We start from the raw sequence: 24,211 nt of genomic DNA on the forward strand, positions 1-24,211 counted from the left end.
AAAGCTAAAATTACTGGTCGCTCACATTATATTTCTACTGGACAGAGCTGTGCTAGAAGCATATGTCATGCCCATAAGTGAAGTAAGATTCAGTTGCAGGCTTAGGAACCATAGTGACCTTTTGCCATCACAAGCCTCAAAGGAAGCGAGTTTGCTAGTTGTTTCCCAGTGCAACTTGTTTCTTAGCAAGGCTGCACTGTGATAGAGAGAACCTGGTACAGGGCAGAAGTCCTATTACAGCCTTTATATTTATGTGGATATGAGAACGTGGTGGAAGCATTCAGCACTGCTTTCTATATAAACCAGGCTAGTTTTTAAAAGGACTAACCTCCTCCCCAACCTCTTCCAGTGTGTTGTTTCCTGCACAGCTCTTTGCTTCTCAGATCCCCGAGGGGCACCTGTTCTGACACCAGCCCTTAAGCTTCTGTGCCATATCACGCAGAAGGCACTTCGGTCCATGCCATGCCAGCTGTGGGTGCCATATGGAAAAGCCATACCATACACATATGTACAGAGTATTTCTGAAGCCAGAAGGAGTGTCGAAGAGTGTATAACTGATCTAGCTTTATCATTTCCTTGCCTTTGAAAACTTTAATCATTGAAATATCTTTAGGCTATAAATAGAATCATGTAGGGAGATAATTCTGAGTTAAAACCAAATATGTACTTTTGTTTTTATATGGACATGGGACTGTGTATGGATGTACGAAAATGTAGGTTGAACGTTTGGATACAGACGGGTTTGACTTTCCAATAATATACGTGGAGTAGGATGTATAAATGAATGGAGATGGTATATGTCAGTCTGCTCAAGCAGGTTTTTCATATTTGAAGCAGAGATTTCCTCCTTCTATAATAGTTGGAGAGAAATTTCTGCTTCTGCTTCTGCCTGGTTTAGGTGCAGAGTTCTTAGATGGCTGCCAAAGATTGATGGAGAAGGTCATTCTCTTGACTGAGCCCAGCCTTGGTGACGTGCATCTCAGGACACAGACAGCATGGATCAATGGCCCCATGTAGGGATGGTGCTAACTGGAGCTAGGCTTCAGGCTGTGTTTTTCCTTTGGAGTAACCTCTTTACTTCTTCTTTTCCTTCCACTTCTTTTAGGCAGGACAGGGCTGCTTGCTGATCTCTTGCCCAGTTTTGCTGTGGAGATTATGCCAGGTATTCAGTCATTTAACTCTGTATTTGCTTAATTTGCTATCCCTCCATCTGTCTTGCTTCTGCATTAGTTACTAATTGCTCCTTTAATTTATTTGTACATTTGTCTATATATGTCTGTGGTATCCTCCAGGATGAAATTAAGCCCATTGGAAGAGCCTTCAAATTGTATTTCTTCTGTTACTAGGCCCTAAAAGAATAATGGTAATTAAAAATAGGCTGAGATGGGGACCCAGTCCTTCAGTGTCAGGTATGCAGGCCTTTTCGCAATCTCAGTATCTCAGCTGCACCCAGATAGCTATAAGTATCCTTGACGGAGTGGTTATTAATCTGCATTCCTTATTCCCTAAGTTTTATGTTTACCCATTCATTAGTGTAAAACCATGTTACTCTGAATTGCCATCTATAACTTTATCAAAACATTTTTTCAAACCTTATGAAAGCTATGCACCCCTCCTCCCTTGAAAAGTACACATTTAGAGATCTACATTGCTTTGTATACAATTTCAGGGGCTTCTTGGCCCCCTAAGTCCCTGGGGTCCATGGACCCTATCTCAAGGACACCTGCACCGAATGTACACCTCTGTCTTTTTATGTAGCTTCTGTTGGACATACCAGCTAGACAAGCCAACATCAGTTTGATGCTGCACTATAGCCCATCGTGGAAGGAGGATTAGAGAGAAACAAGAATGAACTATGGGAGAGGACATAACCAAAGGCAGGGAATAGGAAAGGATATGATTCAGCCTTGCTTTGGAGAGCTTCTGCCAAAGGGTTAAGAGCTGCTTAATAACTGAGAGCAAAAGAGAGAAACAAGATAATCCTGGCGATTGGTTTTGACTTGATTCAGGTTTTAAGAAGCATGCAGAGTCTTCACAGTTGAGCTTCACTAATTATTCTTCCGTGAATTCTCCTGATCCTTTCCCATGAGCTGGCCAACCCAAATACAGACATTCTTTTCACCGATGTCAATCCCAAGGACGCAAATAGATATTTCTTTGTATCCGCCTTATCCAGAGTTCCATCAATTTGTACGCATTTGCTCATCACAAAAAAAAACACTGTTAACACTGCATTGCTTCCTACTAGATGTTATATCCCACAGTCCCAAGGAAAAGTTACTGTATTTTTCATATCTGGTCCTGGTCTCCCGAATTTCTCTCCCTTTTGACTCCAAGAATCCTTTCATGGATAACATTCTTTGTTTCTCCAAGGTAACCTGCCAGTCTTTTATCCTTGACTGCCTGACCCAAGTTGTAGCCACCATACCACACATCTCATCTAATCCTCAGGGCCCATATCTATCTCAGGCCGCATTGTGTTATTATGTTAGTGCTAAGGAAGGGCCAAAGCCCTCATCTATCTACTGTCCTCAGCAAGAATGTTCTCCAGAACATTCTAGCTGGGTACAAGGCCTTCTCACTTCCTGAATAGAGGGTGACCTGGTTATTTTGAATGTATTTCTGATGGGTGAGTGAGGAGGACCATTCAGGAAACGTAAGCTGTTTGTTTCCTCCCTGAGGAAATTATGTTCTAGACAAAGGTCAAATAACTTTATCATTATCACAAAACCCTTTATATAACCAAAATAGCACATTCGCAAGCTCCAACGGAATGTTCCGTTTCACTGAAGGAATATTTAATAACTAAAATTCAAACAAAACAATGTGTACTTGAAGTTGATTGCAAAGGGAGTTTTGGTAGATGGTTTTCAATCAAAATGAATTGCTTTAATCTTTTGATTTGAAAGGAAATCATGGCTCATTCCAGTCCTTCCCAGGCCCCCCGCAGTGGGACACTGGATCCTATAGCCAAGTCCCAAAGGCATGACATCAGGTCACTCCAGGGCCACAGTCATTTTTAATCTAAGCCAGATGGATTGGTTTCCTTTCTCTTAATCTCTTGGATGGGCAAATGAATTAATGAATGAATTTCACTGGCAGAGCAGTGAAGATAGCAGACGTTAACAAACATGGTCAGATATACACGTGAGAGCCTTCCCAGTCATCCCAGTCCTGAGCCACTTTAGTCCGTGGTCAGGCTGGCTGTGTAGCGCGGTCAGCTGGGGTGTGATCAAACCATTCTTGGGGAACAGGGACAGGATCTTCTCTTCGGAGCCTATGTCTCTAGTTTTCTTTAGCAAAGGGTTTTGATCTCAGCACTGATGCTGAGTACAGGAAAGATGTTAAGAGGCATTCAGTAGGGAAAACAGATGAATACACAAGGGACATGGACCACTAAATATGTTCTGATTTAGACCATCTAGACATAGAGAACTTTTTCTCAGGACTTAACACTTTTAGGGACAAGATTAACTTGGCTACAAAACATACGAATTCACAGAACCCACCATTTAATAGCTCAGGAAGCAAAGTTCCCCTCTACCTAGCCAGGAATCTCTGCTCTTGTCCCATAGGTGTTCTGACACTACAGTTGGTAAGGTAAGCCCTTTTTCCAGGAAGGGGCCCTGAACCTCCCCCATCACTTTGTACTGGTCATTATGTGTGCTCAGTATGACCCCGGTAACCTTCCTTGCTGTCCACGCCCCAGCCCTGGGAGGGTCTGCACTTCTCACTCTCAGAGTTCCTCCTTAGTCTGGGGGCTCTGTGCCCTGTTACGAGATACTGTCTTCCCCCAGGTCCCTCCCACTCATCTCACAGGGAGGCACTGGTGAGAGGGGGCCTGTCCTGGAGGGGGGCCGCCTCGAGTGTGGGTTTCTCTGTGCGTCCTTCCAGAGTGGGTGTTTGTTGGCCTGGTGACCCTGGGAGTCTTCCTCTTCTTCGTCCTGGTGGGGATCTGCTGGTGCCAGTGCTGTCCTCACAGCTGCTGTTGCTACATCCGCTGCCCATGTTGCCCAGATTCCTGCTGCTGCCCGCAGGCCTGTGAGTAGAGTGATGAGTGTGGAGATGTAGAGTGATCAAAAGAAATGTCACCTTGCCATCAGACAGCTATGTGCCCTGAGCGCCTTCTCCACCGCCTCTCCTTCCACCCCAAAAGCGATCGTTCCAGACTCTCCTCTGCTGGGAGGCCCCAGCTTCCTGAGATGACCATTCTTGTTTGCCTTCTCACCTACAGGCACCTCTCCATGCTTCTGATTTACACCTATCACCCCTGCATTTGGAATCCTCACTGACACTATTGCTGAAAGGAAGGGCAGGTTCAGGATGGTGAGGTTGCGGGGTAAGGCTTTTGCCCTCTCCTCGGGCATCCAAACTAGAGAAAACCTTCTCTGATCATGCCTCGTGCATGCAGAGAACTCCTCCTTTTTACCAACAGCGTGTGCAAACCACAGCCTTTGGGTCCCATCCAGACACAGATGAGTTGTATTTACTCCTATGACAAAATGGTCCACAAAGGAACTAGTCCTCCTTTGGGGATTCACAATTTTACCTCCCTGGCCAAGCCCATATAGGCAGTAAGTTTGGCACCCTGCCATAAACATCTTGAAGGAGAGAGACACAATGTATATCTTTCATATCCTTAGGAACACAGCAGTTTCCACGCGAGGAGTCAGATTGTTTGCTCTGCTTTTGAGCTCACAGAGCGGGGCCGTGTGTCAGCACATAGCTGGCTTTGCCTCTCTAGAAGAGGTTGGGAGCCTCCTGGAAGCAGCTCTGGGCAGCCCAGTGCTAGGCCTGCTCCAGAGGGGCTGAGGCAGCCTACAGCAACTTGGTTAAGAGTGGGCTGCTGCTGTCACAGGGGAGGCTGCTGTGACAGCTCCCAGCACTGCTTAATTACTCAGTTGCCAGGTACTACTAAACACTGTAATTCCTTATGTCATCGCTGGAGGAGTCCAAGAGAGTGGGGGAGAGGGGTTCCGATGAATCAATTCAGGACTAGTAGAACACACACACACACACACACACACACACACACGCGCGCGCGCGCGCACACACGCGCGCGCGCACACACGCCCGCGCATCGCCTGAGGAGCTCCCTTAAGCACACCCTCAGGAATTTTTGGTGTGAGGGTTGTGGAGGGTGGGATGATGTAATCTCTCTTGCTCTTCATCTCCCTCCACAGTGTATGAAGCAGGGAAAGCAGCAAAGGCCGGGTACCCTCCCTCTGTCTCCGGTGTCCCCGGCCCTTACTCCATCCCCTCTGTCCCCTTGGGAGGAGCCCCCGCATCTGGCGTGCTGATGGACAAGCCGCATCCACCTCCCCTGGCACCAAGTGACTCCACTGGAGGAAGCCACAGTGGTAAATCTAGTTCCCGACTGCCCTGCCCCATGCTCCTGTCTGGCTTCCACTCTGGTTCCTTGCTGCTGAGAACCATCTGTTCAGTGACACTTCTTTGGACAATGATTATCTCCATTCTGGAAACGGGAGCCTGCCAGCTGTGTCAGATATCTCCTGGAATGCATGCCAGGCTTTCCAAGGGCTGCAGGACATAGCTGCCCCTTGCTTTCTTCCCAGGCTCCTCAATAACTAAAATCGTAAGAAAAAGAGGCAAGGTGTACCCCTTGCATGTTGATCATTCAATTAATAAATAGTTATCTCTTCCCTACCTAGTGCTCAGGACTCTACCAGGTACTGTGAGGAACACTCAGACGTGTAGGACAAGGTTTGTCTAACAAGCAGTGTGGCCCAGCCAGGGAAAGAAAATGGACCTTTAGTGGGACAGTTAGATGCTAAAGCGTATGGTACTGGCAGTTCAAAGGAGAAAGAGCTGGGATGGTTACAAAGTCTTCAGGGAAGAGGGGAGATTAGAGATGGGCCTAGAGGAATGAGAAGGATTAGGAAAGCAGAGACACACAGGCCAGCATGGTGGAAGCCCAGAGCTAAAAGAACACAGTGTGTGTATTTGACAGTGTCTAGCTTGTCTGTCTGACTGCAAGACAGTGGAAGAATATGGTGGAGCCAGATTAGGGAGGGCCTTGAAACCCCTCCCAGAAGAGCTGGGGCTTGGTGCCATAGCAGATGAGATCCACTGCAGGGCAGGTTCCTGAGTGGAGAGGTGACATGTTGACAAAGCAAGTGGTAAGTAGAAGAGAGTAGGATCAGAGACCTTGAGCTGAGGTGTGATTGAAGTGGGACATGTGAGTGTCTGGATTATGATGGAGACAATGGGTGTTGGAATGAGTGGACGAATCTGAGAGATGCTTTGAAAGAGCAAGCAGTTAGATGTTCGGAGGCTTCAAAATGAGCCCAGCTCTCTAGTGGTGCATATTCTAGACAGAAATGAGATAACTGGTAAGGAGAGTTTATTTGGAAGAAGATTAGCCCCGTTGAGGGCATGATGAATTCGAGGTTATAGGCAGGGGTAGAGGAGTATAGAGACATTAAAATGTAGCCTTCCTGGAGGCATCTGAACAGGACTACAGAGTAGTAAAGGTTAGAACTCTGTAGTAGTATGTTTAGGAGGTGATTTTTAAATCCCTAGGCGTGAATGAGCCACTAGGGTTGATGAAACAGACATTTCTCCCCTGGAGGTATCTGGACAGCCTTCAGTGGGGAGCAGGGAAGAATGTCTAGTCCATTTCAAGAACTGTCAATGCTCCACCCTGGAAGGAGTGGATATCCTCAGTGAGTAATTGGTATTTGTGTTTTTTCTCTCTCAGGAACTATTAGCAGGATTCTGATGTCTGAGACTGGGAATGAGTCACAGACTGAGAAGTAAAAGTTAATGATCAAGGACACACAGGGTATTAGAGAGATAAATACAATACAGTCCATTTCCCCAAAAGATAGAGTGGGCAAAGGAGGCATTAATAGGACTTGTCTCATGCTCTGTTTGCAGCTTGCCTTTCCCCCCCAATCTTCTGTCTCCTTCCTTCCCATCAGAACCCTTTCCCTCTTACTTTTTATTGAATGGATTCTCATAATAAAATGACTCTTATTCATAGAATGGCAAATACTTCTTCTCTCCTGTCTTCAGCCCGTTTCCAGTTCCTGCTTTTGCACATGCAGTTCAGTCATTTGGGCTCCATCCTGCCATACTAACCAACTGCAATTAGAAGTGGCTTAAAAAATAGAAAAAAAATTATTTCACATAGCAGGAAATTCCAAGGTAAGGTGGTTCTGGGGTTGGTTAATGGAACAGTTCAGGTGGCATCACTGTAGGACCTAGTTCTTTCCGTCTTCTGTTCTGGCATCCCGAGTGCATCCTCTGTCCTCCCGGGCTGGCTCCCCTCCAGATTCCATAATGACTGCCACCGTCCCAGATGCTAAATGCATTCAGAGATGGAAAAGTTATGCTCCTTCCTTGTGCTCCTTTTCTCAAGAGTGAGGAAAACTTTTCCAGAAGCCTCTTCCCCTTCCAGCAGACTTCTCCATGTCATTTTATTGGCCAGAATTGTGTCCTGTCTCCATTCCTAAACCAGATTGGCTTGGACCAACCAAGACTCATCACTTAGGCCACAACACCTATTCACCTTGGAAATGAACAAAGTCAGGATTCTGTCAGCAGGGGAAAAGGGGAGAATGCACAACCAGTGCCGGCCAAGCTAGTCCGGCTCATGTTATCATTTTCTGGCTCGTTGAGTCAGGAGTGAGTTCTTCATGATCCTCACTGGGCACATTTCTGTACTCATGGTACCGTGGCCAGAATTACTGATGGCGTTTGGCTATTTCTCCTTTAAGAAAAGTGGCTTAAGCCACTCTTCCATGTAGATTGTCCTTTAAAGAATGTCAGAAGTGTTAAGAAGTGCTGATTTATAAAGATGTAAATTGAGCCTATTTTTTATTTTTATGCTACTTCAATTTTAGGGTAATCATCTAGCAACAGTAATTTTTCAGATTACATTTGTACATAATACTCTTTTGAACACTCTGTGTAGTTGAAAAGGCATCTTTGATGAGCTACGTATAGTATAGCCAGTTAGTTACCGAATGGGCAAGAGGTTAAGAGGCACCCTGATTCCTTCTCCCATTCTTCATAGCGGCTACCTGCTATGTGTGTTTGTTACCTGTGTTACAAAAAAAGATGACTGTCTCCTCCTGTCCTGCTCTGGAGCCATCCCCTTCAGCTTTGTCAAGGTTCTCTCTTTGCTGAATCTCCATACCCCACCCCATTCCCACCTCACGTCTTTAGCCTTTCCTTCCTATCAGCGTTCAGAACACACTCGGATCTCTCCCATTAAAATACAACAATTTGCAAAAACCCTATAGTCCTCTGATGCTACTTCCCTATCCACGTTATCCTCTTCACAGCCAAGCTCCTTGATAGAGTTTTGAATCTTTAATGTCTCCATTTCCTCTCCTCAACTAACTTCTGTCTTGCTATTGCTTTCACCACTCCAAAGACCAGCGCTTGCCAAGATCGCCTTATTGCTAACTCGAATGGATGCTTCTCAAAGCTCGCCCCCTTGACTTCTCAAAAGCACTTGCCACCCCTGACAACGCACTCATATTTCTTTGCCCTCCTCAACACTGTACTTTGGAGTTTTTCCTACCGTTTTCACTATATCCTGGCTGTTCTTTCTCTGCACATCCCCCAGATGCTGGTGCTCCTGTTTGTGCAAGGTCCTCTCTCTGGGAAATCATATCTAGTCCATGGCGTCAGTCATCATCTATATGTTGATGACTGCCAGTCTTTATCTCCATCCTCTCTCCTGTTCCTCAGTCCCATATATCCACCTGCCTTCTGAACATACCCACCTTAATGTACTACAGGCCTTTCCAGCTCAACATCTATCTAGGAAATGGAATGAATCTGCTGTTTCTCAACCTCAAACCAACTCCTACATTTCTTATTTTCTGTGGATGGCACCGTTATCTACTTAGTAGCCCAAACCAGAAGCAGGGGCTTGATCCTTATCTCTTCCTCTCCCTCACTTCTCTCATCCAACTGGTCACCAAGTCCTTCAGATTGGACCTCAAAATAACCTTGAATTGGTCCATCTCTACTCAACTATCCTAGTCATTGCCACCATCATCTCCCACTTTGATTAATGCAATTATCTTTTCCCTTGCTTGAATCCATTTTATTTTCACATCTACCTGGTCTCCACTCATCCTTCTTGCAAAAGAATTGAATAGGCAAGTAGGGTTCTGAAATGTCATTTTTCAAACTAATAAGGATGTGTGTCTATATATATGCCTACTGTATGTATACAGAGAATATGCAAATTTTAAGCATCACTTCTCCCACAACTGAGCTGCTGTCATCCTGGGGGTGGAATCTGGCAGCTGTTCCATTATCCATAAACAGCCTTCCTTAGCTTATTAAGATAGGACAGGAAGAACAAGGCTATATCCATGGATATCTGCCTTACAGACTTCTTTTGCAAGTTTTACAAATTGGATTTGGCTTTAAAGGGGAAATTAGCTGAAAAATAGTTGAGCCTTAATTGGGTCAGAAGTATCAACTCAAATCTTTTAACAATAAGAATTTTTGAAATTATAGTTTGGCATCAAAATGAATATCCCAATAGTCCCTCTCCAGTAAAAATCAAAGTTGGCAAGGCTAATAACTTAGAGGAGCTGAAGTATGAAAATCCACACCAACCAAAGGACTTGGACCAGACTGAACTTCAAAAGGGAAATAAATCATCCATCGACCCTAAACTGAAATATCACCAGGAAAAAAGTCATTTTCCAAAAAATGCTGGTCTTTGGCCAATAATGTAGTACATTTCTTATTAAAATATCACCACACATCAGAGAGTTCTCTGATCTTCAGACAAATTACAGATAAAAATCGGCTTGACACCATTCTATTTGTTTTCAAATCAAGAAAAATTTAATGAATGCGTACAAATTTTCTCTCAAGGAGTTTATGGTCCAGCAGAGTGGTTTCTGGGGGCTTGTGAATGGAAATCAAATGAGTGAAAAGTAGAAAGGAGCATATGATAAGACTGTTCTCTGATGCCAGCTCAGAGGAGGAAAAGTCTCATCTGCTTGGAGGGATCAAGAAAGGTTTTCTGTGCTCCTGAGCATATACGTGACACAGAGCCAGGTTCTACCACGATGAGAGAATTAGTTATAGTGTGCCACCTATCGAATATACAGCTTTCAATTAAAAAAGGAAAACCAACGCCTCTTAAAGGGAGAAGTGCCTAGCTTTTTTAGCTACTGAAACCAAACGGATGGTGCCTCTAAAGTCTAAACATCAGTACTCTGCCTCTGTCCTTTTGGACAAAGTAGAGGGATTAAGATTTCTGAAGTCATGAGCTGGTGTGACTTAGAAATCAAAGCTGAAAGTATCTAGGACAGTGGTGTCTCTTTACAATGCCAGTACTGAAAGGCGAAGCTGCCATTGTCATTTGAGGCTGTGAGTAGTTATTGTAACTTTGCAGGGGCATGATAACTTATGCATACATGATCAAATCTGTCTCATAATGAGGAGTGCAATTTGTTATAATGACACAGAAAGCAATCTAAGCGCCGGTCCAAGTTGCAGTTAAGGGAGCAGTTTCCAGCTGTTGCTCAGGATGGCAGCCATCTCTCACTGCCAGGGGACAGTCGGTACATTGTTTCCTATAGCGATACTCTTCCCCCCTTTATCTCAGTATTACTGAATGTTTGCCATACAATGCTTCACATATTAAGAACACCTAGATAAAGCCACAGCTGCAGGTAGAGTAGACCCTTCCCTAATGCCTATAAACATGCCCATTTTCTTTACTAAAAAAATAATCATCAATAAAACAACAAAACTTACCTAAACCTTGCTGCTCCCTCAAGCTACCATTCAAGCCTTCCCCTTCCTGGTGAAAATTCTCCAACAAACCCATCACATGGCCTTTTCTGCCTTACTTTGTAATTCTTTGTAATATAGTTTTTATTCCTGATGTTCATTCATTCATTCATTCGTACAAACACATGTGTTTTGAGTGTCTGCAATGTGTCAGGTTCTATGCTAGGTGCTCAGGATGCAGAGATAAACAGAGAGAATTGGTCCTTGACCTCAGGAAGTTTACGATCTAGACAGGGAAACTACTGAAAATACTGTTTCTAAAGAAAGCATTAACCCTACCCCCAGCCCCAGGCTGGCACCGATTCAGCTCAAGCAAACATTTAAGTGCATACTATGTATAGAGCACCATCCTGGGCTTTAACACTGAGCTAGAATGATAAGCAGTCTTTTCCCTCAAGAATCTTTGGGAAGATTAGACATTTATACAAATCATTTGAAACCAATGAGAATATATTAAGGGCCATGATGAAAGTTCAAAGTAAATGATTTGTAAGTTAGGAGTGGGATAGAGAGAGAAGGGAGAGAACTTTTCTAGCTAGAGAAAAAGAAAGCCTTTTGGATGAGGTGTCATCTGAGCTGCCCCTAATAATTACAGAGAACTCAAAGTGCGCCACTGATTTGGTCTTTGTTGTCTCCTTTCTTTTTTCTTTTTCTTTTTGGTTTATATATTTGTCTTTTTGCTATGAGATTATTTAAAAGGTGAAAAGTATTAGCTGTATCTTACAGACATGAAAACTGAGTCCTGGATAGGTCACCACTTATTTGAGGTCCCTCAGTAAGTCCAGTGGCATGCCTACAAGATGCCCAGTTCCCCATTTCCCAGCCCTGTGTTTCATCCATCAGACATAACTGCCTCAGAACAGACATAGCAGTTCCGTGGGATAATTGCATTTTAAGTGAACTGTCTGTACTATGTAAACACCTCTGCAGAGATGGAGGAGTGTGTAGCTCGATAAATAAAATCATTTCTGCTAATAATTGCTTCTGCATACGGATCATGGATCTAACCTCCGGGAGAAGGTGTACTAAAAAGCGTGTGCTGAGATTCATTAATTTTTTTTTAAGTAATTCCACAATTGGAGCTGAATGTGGACTGCCCATCCTGTTCTCATATAGAAAACCAGTGCACCTGCAAATGGATGTGTGGGCGTCTTCCCAGTCTTCAATGCCAGGGCTGTGATTAGAGTCTGTGGAAGATATTTTAATCTTCCGTGTACATGCTTGTGTGGGGGGCTCTGTCCACAGCCAGGGTAACATGACCAGAGTACAGAAAGCAGGATTTTCTCCAGAGGTGCATGCAGTCGTATGGTTTCTTTATGGTATTTGCCCTACTCTGGGAACAGAGAATATTGGAGGTGGGTCATTTGCTTCCATCCCACTGTACAGTCCTGATGGGCTGTAAGGTAGGACCGTGCCTCAGATGACACTGCCTATGGCACACCTAAGAGCATTTTCTACTCTGGGCTCTTCCTTTTTGTCTTCCTCTCCTATCTCTCCATACTGTCTCTGCTCCTAGACTCCAGAGAGGCAAGATGCCCAGTATGGTTGGGCTTCAGTCAGACTACATGGTTCCGGTCCCAGAACTACCACTTATTCCTGAGCAAGTTATAAAACCTCTCTGAACCAAAGTGTCCTCAACCATGAAATGTGGCTACTAACAGTTAACTTCTTTATGTAGCTGTGAGGAATCAGTGTCCATGTAGAGCATTTAGCACAGTACCTAGCACATTTCAGTGCCCAATTAAGTGTTGTCTATTACCCTTATTGTTCTGTCCCCATCCCATTCCTTTCACTCTTTCTTGTTTTCTCTTTCTCTTATCTGTGAAGATTGGACCTGCCCCTGTCTGATCACCCTTGGGGCTGGTATTGGACTCGACTGATAAGTGACATGGGGCTTCAACAGCCTTTGCCTCTGACAATATGAGTGACGGGAATGTAGGAGATGGTATTATCTCTCACGCTTTAGTTTTGTTTTTTATTAAGCCCTGAAAATAACACCTGCCTGTAACCACATAGCAGCAGGTTGAATTAATCATGTCAAAAATATGGTAATCCCTTTCCTAAGAGGAAAATGCTAAAGATATAATAATGGAACCATAATAGTAATCCATGTATTTTGCATTTTATTTTGTACTAATATGTATAAAGCCTATAATCTAATATTAGCTCTTATGCATCACCTAGTTACGGAATTTTTGCACAATCTCCCAAGCAACTAGAGGCTTTTAGGCCACCTGTGTCAAGGTCCCGGACGTTTGGGTATCTGTTTTAAAGCTACATGTGCTTCCACCAGGCGAAGGTATGAACCTCAGACTGTAGAGTGATCTGCGGCCCTAGTCTAGAGAGTGGTCTTTTTGTAGTGTGAGTGTACTCCCCCAAACTTTGAGAAGATGAGCTTTAAGTAGAGCTATAAGAGGTCAGGAGGTAGGAAGCAGAGGTTAACAAATGACTAAAAATATACTGTAATAGAATTTTGTTGTTGACCTGCCGATCCTCCATTCTAATGGAACCATCTGATAAAGGGGATCTGGAATATGGTTCCATATATAGAACTACAGGTTATGATTTCTGGGTGATTTCAAAACGAGTTGTTATTAGTGGGACCCATGTTTTCTACTTGGTAAAATAAATGGAAGCTGCCTTCTCCTGATTTTTTTCACCTCACCTTCTTGTCTGTTTCTCAACAGTTCGCAAAGGTTACCGGATCCAAGCTGACAAAGAGAGAGACTCCATGAAGGTCCTATACTATGTCGAGAAGGAGCTGGCTCAGTTTGATCCAGCCAGAAGGATGAGAGGCAGATGTGAGCATCTGTTAGTTTTACGTGATCTGTGCATCGTGCTAAAGGGGATTTGGGGGTGACCATACGTGGGCAGGCCTGAGCTTTCAGGGTCAGAACTAGTAGGGATGCTGGTGATACCACCCTAAAGAAAGTAGCTTTGAGTACGTAGAGGAAAGAAAAAAGGGATTCTGGTATGAAAAATAGAGCAATCACAGGGAACTATATTCAGTATTCTGTAATAAACCATAATAGAATTTTTTTTAAAAAAAGAGCAATCATGTACCATCTTGGTTCCTGTTGTGTCTCTCCAAGGGGCAGTCAGTACTGCTGGGGCTGTGCAATCCTGGGGTTGGAAATATTTTATTAAAACAGCCTTTCCCTACTACTCCCTTTAAAATATATTCAAAATAATGACCTAGGATGTGGAAGCTTGAGTATCAGTTTTTTCCAACATGAAAGGCCCTAGCATTGAACGACAGTCCAGCTGCCCGACTTGCCGTTACCACTGAAAGTGAAAGAGCATGTCTGCCAAAGAAATGAAGTTAAGTCAGAAAGAGAAAGACAAATACCGTATGCTAACACATACATATGGAATTTAAGAAAAAAAAAATGTCATGAAGAACCTAGGGGTGAGACAGGAATAAAGACACAGACCTACTAGAGAATGGACTTGAGGATATGGAGAGGGGGAAGGGTAAGCTGTGACAAAGCGAGAGAGAGGCATGGACATATATACACTACCAAACGTAAGGTAGATAGCTAGTGGGAAGCAGCCGCACAGCACAGGGAGATCAGCTCGGTGCTTTGTGACCACCTAGAGGGGTGGGATAGGGAGGGTGGGAGGGAGGGAGACACAAGAGGGAAGAGATATGGGGACATAAGTATATGTATAGCTGATTCACTTTGTTATAAAGCAGAAACTAACACACCATTGTAAAGCAATTATACTCCAATAAAGATGTAAAAAAAAAGAAAGAAATCTCGTAAAAAAAGAGGCCTACATTCCTTTGAGATGCCCAGCAGCAGAGGCTGAGGAGCCAGCAAAGAGGCTGCCCCTCTTGTCCAAAGAACGTTTTAATTACTGAGTCTGTAGGTGTCAGGGCCCCAACCCTTAACTCACCCACAGCCCTTGGAGATTTTGCAGCTGACACAGCTGATTCTTGATTTGGATTCCAAACTACCATCTGTCATGAGAGGCATCACAGGGCAGGTCTGACACAGACAGGCTAATTATCAGAGGGTGCTGGCAGGCCTGGGAGTGAGGTCACTACGTTTCTCTCTTTGAACCCTCCTCGCCTTGGAATCCACGAGAGACTTGATGGCATTGTTGGGGAAACAGTCCCAGACTAGAGGAGCTTTATTCAGATTAAAGACAACATATTCCTCCCAGTTTGCAATTCTAATTTCATCCTGTCTGAGTTGCATCCATTGCTGCCTCCACCCACCACACTGGTTATAAAAAGACCATCTCCAGATTGGAATGTCAGGAATGCAGATGTCACTGCACTTTGACAAGCTAGTTGTAACAGTGTTGTCATGGATCTCTGTAAGCGGACAGAGACAGAGATAGTCAGAGATCAAGGAGAAAGGGCCCATGGAGGAAATCTGTGAATCTCACACACACAGAGAAAAAGTGAAAAACGGAGGTTGAAAATAAAGGGTGGATCCCAGTTTAGGTGATGTCTTCTGTCTGCCTGGATTAAAGTGGTCTCCAAGGGCTGGCTGGCCATAAGGTAATGACCAAGGAATCTTAGAGTCCAAGGGATGGCCTGGGTTGACAGATGAGGAAACAAGCCGAGAGGGTTGAAGTGATAGAATCAGGACTAGAACCCAGATCTTCTGATTCCCGTCCTGTGCCTTTTTGTTAAACTAGAAACTTTGGAGCCAACTGTGGATGGTGCCATAGCTGCAGCGGCAGTTTCTAGTCAAAGACCACAGACTTCTAACTCATAGGACTTTAGGATGTTGGAGCTGGAAGAGACTGAGGCTGTTGAATCTACCTCCCTCATTTTACGGAAGAGGCAAGGGAGGCAGAGGGGGAAAGTAACCAGTGCCAGAGCTCAGTGTCGGGGCCAGAACTGGAGCCCAGCACTCCTGAACCTGCTGGTTGACGTTACCATAACTGCAGAGAGATGAAGTAGGAATCTCGTTCTCTTTAGTTTGAGAGGTTCTATTCCTGAAGAGCAAAGTAAACCCTGGGGTGGATCATGGACATAGGACACTCTTGAAGATCTCATCATAAAATGAGTCTCATAGTTTCAGGTGCGGCAAGGGAGTAATAGATTCTGTAAGAAATAGGAGTTTCAGGGTCAGGCCCATGAATTTCCCAGCCAGTGTGATCCTCATTTGCCTGCCCCTTGTAAATAGGGGGTTGCTCTTAGGATATTTCAGTCTGGAATCAGCAAACTACGGCTCCCAGGGCACATATGTTCCACCTCCTGTTTTTGCAAGTAAATTTTCTTGGAACACAGCCATGCCAATCCACTTCTGTATTACTTATGACTCCTTTCATGTTGCAATGGCAGAGTTGAATAGTTGTGACAGTATGGCTTGCAAAGCCTACAATATTTACTATCTGGCCCTTTACAGAAAAAGTTTGCCTATCCTGCTCTAGAGTTCCATTATTAGGTGTCTGTGAAGTGGGGTATGTTGATGTTCATGTTCACTGTGGCAGAAATTTTAGAGCAGCATACAGCCTGGACTGTCCATCATATGAATGGTGAAACAGAGCTAGCCCTGAGTATCTGGAGAAGTGAAAACTATCCATTATTCCCTGAAGTTTAAGGAAAGGTCTGAATAAATAATGTCATTTTTCAATAAGCACACTTGGTGCATTTTAAAGCTCTCTTCTGTATGGTTCCCGGGAGATTGGAGTTCGCTGGGATCATGAGAAAAGAAAGGTTCTAGATTTGATTAATCAATAGGATCTGAGTTGTTTTCCTCAGATAAAATAGGCACGGACTAGTCCATTCTCCTTACGGGGCAGAAAAGGCTTATAATTAGATTATAATTCAAAACCAGCTGATCACATGACCAAACTGAACGGCATTCCTGGTCAGCCTTGTGTCCTGGTAAAACAGGACAAGGAGGCTGTGTTTATGCTGCGGGGGGAGACCCTCCCTTCCCTTCATGGGTGGGAACCAGCAAAAATTCTCTGCTCCTCTAAGGACCATTGGGGATATAGGGAGGAGACGAGGTAGAGGGGAAACTGAGACACACATTTGTGCTTCCCACATCTGATCTTGGTTTACCTCTTGCCCAGCAGCCGGGCCCTACACCTTATAAGTGTTGATTTTGATAACAGTTTGAAGTTCAAAGGATTTTTGGAAAACGAATGGATTCAGTTACATTACAAATAGATTCGCTAGATTTATTTTTTAAGTAATGTGAAATTCAACCCATTTCAAAGTTTTATAAATAAATAGTTTCCTTTTTCTTTTTTTTTCTTTCCAGACCGTGACTCTGGTCCTTATTCACAAGTGCTTTTGTGAAAAGCTACTTAGGCCACCCTAGGAAATGAGCAGGCTGTGACCATCCCCTCCCTCTTTACATTTTTGGGCTAGGACCAGAGTATAAGCGGAGGCCCAGAAGCCCTAAGTGCAGCCCAAACTTCCCCTTTTCTTCCCGCACCTCCAAACAGCTGTCCTGGCCACCCATGGCCCCATACTCTTTGGGGAGTGGAAGAGGTCTACTCAGGCCCTGGAAATGGACTTGGTATTGTTTGGGGAAGATAGTCCAGGTTCCTGGATGAACATCCAGAGCGGGGGTGGATGGCCACTAGGCGTGTACACCCCCTTGGCCCTGTGGACTCCTCGCTCTGTGGGGAGGGGCACAACTGCAGGAAGCTGGAATGGGGTGCCTCTAAAGCGGAGGTGTAGCACTGACTCTGAAGGCCCCACCTTGGGACTCAGCCAACAGTAGGGAAGATCCTGTGGTCTGTGGCTTCTCTCTCTTTTTGCCCCTTTTGCCCCATGCCTGGGATCATCATGGCTCATCACTGAATTAAACAAGAAGAAGAAAAATATTTGAGCAAGGATGCTGATGTACTAGGAGGAGACCAGCTGTAGAGAGCCCAAGTTCTGGGAAGCCTGCCTTAGGTGGAACAATAACAATTGTTTTCCTATTCCAAGAACAGAGCATGTAGGAAGCCTCCCTCTCTGTAGGCAAGTGGGCTTCCAGCTGGAGCCAGTTCCTGCTGAGCTAAGAATACAAATACCACTAGCTCAGGTCTACAACCCACCCTGGACAGGATTGAGGCCCTCGGGTGGGAGTTTCCCAAAGCCTCTAGTCTCAGCCGTTAACCGAGTTCCCATTCTGTTCTATGGGTAGGAAGCTCTGTCATGCCTGGTTTTTGTCCCTGCAGATAACAACACCATCTCGGAACTCAGCTCCCTGCATGAGGAAGACAGCAGTTTCCGCCAGTCTTACCATCAGATGCGAAGCAAACAGTTCCCTGTGTCTGGGGACTTGGAAAGCAATCCTGACTACTGGTCAGGTGTCATGCGAGGCAGCAGTGGGACAGGCCGGGGGCCCTCAGCCATGGAGTATAACAAAGAGGATCTGGAGAGCTTCAGGCACAGGTGAAGATGGCTGTGGCAGGGCAGCGCTGGTGCTGGGCGTGAGGGGCAGGAGCTGGGAGGCAGGGTGCATGTGAGGCTGCTGTGATCCAGCAGCATCTCTGTCTGCCCTTCTAGGTTATTCTGCCACGTCTCTCTGTGGGCTGTTGAACATCCCTTTCCCACATTTATTAAGCAAGGGAACACTTGGGACACCATGGGCAGAAGTAATCACTCAAGGCTCTTTGAAGAGGGTACTCTAGACCCCTTAATGAACCTTGTTAACATTTCTCTGCTCTTCTCATGTTTTATCCTATAACCTCTAAAAAACCCCACCCATCACCTCCATCATTTTTGATCATTTGTTTTGTGAAAGGTCAAGTGCCAAACGTGTTATACTGTTGCATTTGAGTCTCCTAATTCTAAAAGGGAGGTACTATTAATGTCCCCATTTTAAGTTGGGGAAACTGAAACTTACAAATGCTAAGGAACTTACCCTGGGTCACATGGCCAATGAATGTGGGGCGGCCAAGTTGTCTGTCCAGTTTTGTGTAGCCAGTGCCCACCGGACAGCACCTTCCCCACTCACCTAACCTGTATCTGGAGGGGCAGTAGATACTATTGCTTTTCTCTCAAAGTACCAACTGCAGGCTCCCTCTTGCCTGCCACCCCAAGAGGTAACTTGCCCTCGGCTCTGAGGAAGGAAAAGGCCTCTGTTTGTCACCAAATATTACAGGGACTCCGTGGGCCACTGCTGTGTGTACTGCAGGCCCACATCACCCACGCTGGCTTTGAGGGTGTGAGGAGTGAGTCAGGAGGCTGTCAACTAGAGGTCACATCGTAATGGCCGAAAGAAGGCCCAACGTGTGTTTCAGCACCGTGTAGATCACGAAGTATTTTTATCCACACAACCCCATCTTGATCCTTAACGCTAACACTCGAGATGGGCATGGCCGCCTTGAGCTTGTTGTTTGTTGATTCTGAGGCGTGAGAGATGCCCGAGGTGATTCATCCAGCCAGGAGCGGAGCCGTGGTTCGGACCTCGGTCTCCTGACAGGGGCCCCAGACACGACAGGGGCCCTTAGATCCCCGCTCCCCGCTCAAGCTCCCTGCCTCGCGCACGGCTTACCTGGACTGACCAGCGCCTCCTCTCCCCGCAGCCAGCAGCGCTCCAAATCCGAGATGCTGTCGCGGAAGAACTTCGCCACCGGGGTACCGGCCGTCTCCATGGACGAGCTGGCGGCCTTCGCTGACTCCTACGGCCCGCGGTCCCGCAGGGCGGACGTCAGCAACCACGAGGCCCGGGGCGGGAGCCGCTTCGAGCGCTCAGAGGCGCGGGCGCACGGGGGCTTCTACCAGGACGGCTCGCTGGAAGAGTACTACGGACAGCGGAGCCGCAGCCGGGAGCCCCTGACCGACGCGGACCGCGGCTGGTCCTACAGCCCCCCGCGCCGGCGGCCGCCCGACGACGCACACCTGCCCCGCCTGGTAAGCCGCACGCCGGGCGCCGCCCCCAAGTACGACCACTCGTTCCGGGGCGCCGGGGTGGAGCGGCAGGCGCTGCCTGAGGGCGCCAGCCGCGGCGGCAGCCTCGAGACACCGTCCAAGCTGAGCGCGCAGCTCGGCCCGCGCAGCGCCTCCTACTACGCCTGGTCGCCGCCGTCCACCTACAAGGAGGGAACGCCGCAGGGCGAAGAGGAGGACGCGCCCGACGACGCGCTGCCTCCCTACAGCGAGCGCGAGCTCAGCCGGGGCCCGTCCTACCGCGGCCGTGACCTGCCCTACCACAGCAACTCGGAGAAGAGGAGGAAGAAGGAACCCGCCAAGAAGACGGTGAGGCCCAGGCAGCCTCCACGGGGTCTGGGCGGGGAGCCAGCGTGCACTATCGCTGTCCAGGAGCCGCGGGGCTGGGGAGGAGGGAGAGCTGAGAAGGAGGGCCCTGCCCCAGACGCCGAATGGGGCCCAGGTGGAGGGAGCGAGGCCTCCTGCTTGGGGAACGCAGGTGTCAGGCTGGTTTGTCCCTCGCTTCCCTTTATCCAGGACCAGGTGAAGTAAGTGAGTGTTGGCCCTGGAGCATTGAAAAAAGGCAGAAGTAGCAGGTGCGTAGGTGTAGAGTATTCGAGAGCATTAATGACGAGCTTTAAGAAGCATTTAACATCAGGGTTTCGAGGGGTCGTTACTACCACAGGCCTTTAGGTGGGCTTCTGAGGTCTGCGTGCAGACGATCTATGCTTTATGCATGCTTATATGTGCCTTCCTCTCCATCCCTTATCCCTTTTAGGGTGAGGGTTTGTAACTTGCATCAAATGCCCCAAAGAGTCCACATTCCCCAGGTTAGTAGCCATCGGTGTTCATGAAGGACAGCTCACTTTTTTTCCTTTGATGTTTTATTGAGTGTAAACTACCCTATGCCCAGTATATGTGAAGGAAGTCTTTCAGTCCCTGCCCAGCTAATTGTCTCTTCTGTAAGTGGCCTTACTTAGACTTTGTTTTCTTTTTAAACGCCAAGAGCAGCTCATTCCATCCCTCAGCCCCCAAATGTGACCTCAGAGGTTGTTGGGGGACAATCACAGATGTGGGTTCCCAAGGTGCCTTTGTACTCCAGAGGCCACTGTCCAAGCCTGGATGCTTCTGCCCCCTCCTCAGTTACCCCGCCTCTCCCGCCATTTTGTTTTTCATGATTCCAAGCTGCACATTTTCTTTAGTGTGTAGTGTGGGGAGAGAACATGAACAGAAAAAGGTTCTGGCATGATTATTAACCCCTCCAAAACAAAAACTGTGATGACCAAAGTACTGTGAGTAGGGAAGGAACTTTCAGGTGATATCAGGTTTATGGTATACCATCCGCACTCCCTGTTGTGGAACAGTAAACATTGCAGTTATCCTTAAAGGGGTGAGAAGTTATTCTGTGGCCGTGGGACTAAGTTTCATGAGATGTATGTTGGCTTCAGCACCAGTTAAGGCTCAGGGACAGCAGTCACAAGCCTAATGAAATGCCCTAAAAGTCAGGGTGTGCCAGGCTCTGAACAGGTGTGGACTCTGCCCAGGGAACCATCTGTTGTGTTGGGTTGGGTTTCTTTAATCAGGTTCTTCCTGCTCTTCCCCCAGAGTGACTTTCCAACCAGGATGTCCCTTGTGGTCTGATGTTTGTTTTCAAGACAACTCTCTGGATGACTAGAAATCAGAAGCAGAAAACGGGAACAAGACACAAATCCAAGAAGCAGCAGGCCCGGGACCTTCTCTGGCCACCACCTTGGAAGATTTGCTGATCTTTGCTTTGGCAAGGGATGGGGGGCAGCCTTTCAGGGAGGCTGATTGCAAACCTCAGTGCCCATCTAACTAGTCTGAGAAACTTATCAAGAAAACAACTACGTGTGAGCACATTCCCACACATGGAGTTTCTCACCCACAGAGTTCATCCTGCCCAATCTCCTTCCTTAGCCAAACCAGGATTCCTTTTCTAATTCTAAAAGGGAGTTAGCTCTGGACTGCTAACTTCCAGATAATGCCTATGCCTACAGTCTGCTTTTCTATACCTCCTGTGCTGTGCTTAGGGACAGAATTGATTACTACTATTAGAAGGAATTCACTGACAGCGGAAGATAACTTCAGACAAAATATACCTTTTAGCCCCATTACCTCCCAGTCACTAGTCAATGACTGTTGTTACACTGAAATCAGGCCCGTGGTGAGCTCAGTGACAGTGACCTGTGGGACAATCACAGAAATGGCTTCAGTGTACTCTTCTGAATGACAGTTCCTGAGTGGCTGGAACAAAGCAAGAGCTGTCGAAGTGGTATTTCTTCTTCCATCCTGAGAACATAAACTGCTTTTTCTCTTTTGGCACAGCAACGTCTGAGTCTTGGACATCAAGGGCTCTGCCTGTCCTCTCCTCTCTTGGACTCTCCACAGGTTTTGGTGCCACACACAGAACCCTGCCTCCCTCTGCACTCTGATTAGGTTGTCATCAGGTGCCTTTTGATAAATGATTAAAATATACACATGAGGGCTTCCCTGGTGGCACAGTGGTTGAGAGTCCGCCTGCCGATGAAGGGGACACGGGTTTGTGCCCCTGTCCGGGAAGATCCCACATGCTGTGGAGCGACTGGGCCCATGAGCCATGGCCGCTGAGCCTATGCGTCCGGAGCCTGTGCTCCGCAACGGAAGAGGCCGCAACAGTGAGAGGCCTGCGTACCACCAAAAAAATAATAAAAAAATAAAGTATACACATGAAAGAGAAGAGGGAGAAAAAGAGGAGAAGACAGTAATGCAAAATAGAGAAGAATGAGAAGGAATCTAAGAAGAAAAGAATATATTGTCTCATTATAATTTGAATATGGGCCATTTCCCCCACAGACTCCCCTGGATCTTCTGTGTGTTTTATACTTTGTTTACCATGAGTTGTTCCTGCCATCCCAGCTTCGTCATTCCAGGATACCTGAGTGTGGGACAGGCATCCCTGGGCCTCACCAGGCTGCCACTGTAGATGCTCTTGGGAGATGAGAGATATTATCCTTCCTTTCTCAGGAAGGAACACTTCCTACTCCCACCCTTGCCTAAATGATAGATTTTGCCTAAATCCCAAAGCTAGATCTCTCTGGATTTTGTAATTTGTACAGGTTGTGAAAAATGGCCACTCTTCCCTTCTCATCAAGAGGTGCAGTCTGTTTCTCAACCCCTTGAATCTGGGACTGTCCATGTGATTTGACTTGGCCGGTGGCCCAATAACAGATGTGACACAAGCAGAGACTTGACAAGTTCTTGTGCATGGGGCTTGTCCTCTCTTGCTGCCCTTGGGAAACTTGCAGCCACTACCAGGTGAATGAGCCTGGGCTAGTGTGCCACATAATGAGAGAAAGGGGCCCAGTTACCCCCATCACCCTAACTGGCAGCCTATCAACTCTCAACTGATTGCAAACACATGAGGAAGCCCAGCCAAGACCAACAGAAGAACTGCCTACCTGAGCCCAGCCCAAATCGCTGATTCCTACTCAAGGCATGAGAAGTTGGTGCACTCTTTAAATGTTCATTTCTCTTCAAGGAAAACCTGGCTTTTTCTTCTTGTCTGAATGTTTAGCCCTAAAACCCTGACTCCATCTAACCTTAGGTATCTCTCAGTCTCCACTTTCTTTGACAGACCTTTGTCAAAGCTTTTCATCCCACGCTTTTATGGTGGGATACGTGGTTGGGTCAAATCACTGGAGGACGATGATGCTTGGCGCTATCCCTCTGCTCCCGGCAGCGGTCCATCCTCTATCTATGGATCCACGGACAACCTCTGAAAAAGGCTTCTTCTTCAGCATCCCCTTGGTCTCTCCAGAACTGTCTGACGGGAGCTAGGCCCTTTTCTCAGAGTACCATTCCTCTGGTATCCATTTAATTCATGGCATTTCCAAACCAGTCCTATGTGTGCAAGGAAATAAAGAAGTGGCTAGGTGAGGGTCAGAAGGATGAGTTGTTATCATTGCCTGGGGGAGAACTGGCCTGCCAAAGGACTTCACAGTGGCCTTGGCCTGTGTGAGTGGAACCAGAACAGTTCAGCCCAGTGCTGGCACTTCCAAGGGCTGGAAGACACAAGCCATAACCCGGGTGCTGAGTTTTAGACTTGCTGGTGTCCCTGGCCTCTGAAAACTTTAGCTCTAGTCTGTCTTTTTGGGCCCCGATTCCAATGGAAAAGATGATTAAAACATCGTTTCTTAGTCACCAGCTTTGGATTTCAACTTGCTCAGGCAATTTTAGAGAATCTTGGGTAGCTGCGGTAGCTACTATCTCATTATACTGAGCACTGTGTCAGGCTATTCACCACCAAAGAGCCCCATAGCACCAGCCGCAGAGACCAAAAATACTGCTTTTATTAGTCAGGGGCATGTATGATTTTGGTGAACATTGAAGGGAGCCATGGGAAAGAATTATTAAAATTGGAAGCCTGCAGTCCCCAAACAACAGAACTACAGACAGACAATAAAAAATACAAAGATGATAACAGGTTACTGAAATAACCTGGGGAGATGGGACCAGGTTGTCCTCTGAAGGGCTGCATAAATCACTCGGACCTCCAGGCCTCCAGTCGAGAGA

At 46.5% G+C, this 24,211-nt stretch overlaps 2 protein-coding genes across 6 annotated transcripts in view; one reads left to right on the top strand and one right to left on the bottom strand.

Moving 5' to 3' along the window:
- Positions 1 to 19,341, bottom strand: part of MAEL (maelstrom spermatogenic transposon silencer) — a 109,680-nt gene extending 90,339 nt beyond the window's left edge. For both annotated transcript variants that reach the window (XM_024763650.1, XM_024763651.1), the window contains exon 1: positions 19,266 to 19,341. The gene's annotated coding sequence lies outside the window, so the exon portion shown is untranslated. The remainder of the gene's footprint in view (positions 1 to 19,265) is intronic.
- ILDR2 (immunoglobulin like domain containing receptor 2) overlaps positions 1 to 22,175 on the top strand; it is a 55,533-nt gene extending 33,358 nt beyond the window's left edge. The window contains exons 4-10 of one of the 4 annotated variants that reach the window (XM_024763649.1): positions 1,106 to 1,162; positions 3,895 to 4,041; positions 5,184 to 5,360; positions 13,488 to 13,601; positions 17,944 to 18,160; positions 19,297 to 19,969; positions 21,245 to 22,175. In XM_024763649.1, the coding sequence (XP_024619417.1) occupies positions 1,106 to 1,162; positions 3,895 to 4,041; positions 5,184 to 5,360; positions 13,488 to 13,601; positions 17,944 to 18,160; positions 19,297 to 19,969; positions 21,245 to 21,280 (1,421 nt within the window). In that variant the 3' untranslated portion in view covers positions 21,281 to 22,175. The remainder of the gene's footprint in view (positions 1 to 1,105; positions 1,163 to 3,894; positions 4,042 to 5,183; positions 5,361 to 13,487; positions 13,602 to 17,943; positions 18,161 to 19,296; positions 19,970 to 21,244) is intronic. The other 3 variants (XM_024763646.1, XM_024763647.1, XM_024763648.1) reach the window with 3 other exon arrangements.
- The last annotated feature ends 2,036 nt before the right edge of the window (positions 22,176 to 24,211 follow it).

This window comes from Neophocaena asiaeorientalis, unplaced genomic scaffold (genome assembly GCF_003031525.2).
Source record: "Neophocaena asiaeorientalis asiaeorientalis breed wild unplaced genomic scaffold, Neophocaena_asiaeorientalis_V1.1 scaffold912, whole genome shotgun sequence".
In the NCBI taxonomy this organism is placed as follows: domain Eukaryota; kingdom Metazoa; phylum Chordata; class Mammalia; order Artiodactyla; family Phocoenidae; genus Neophocaena; species Neophocaena asiaeorientalis.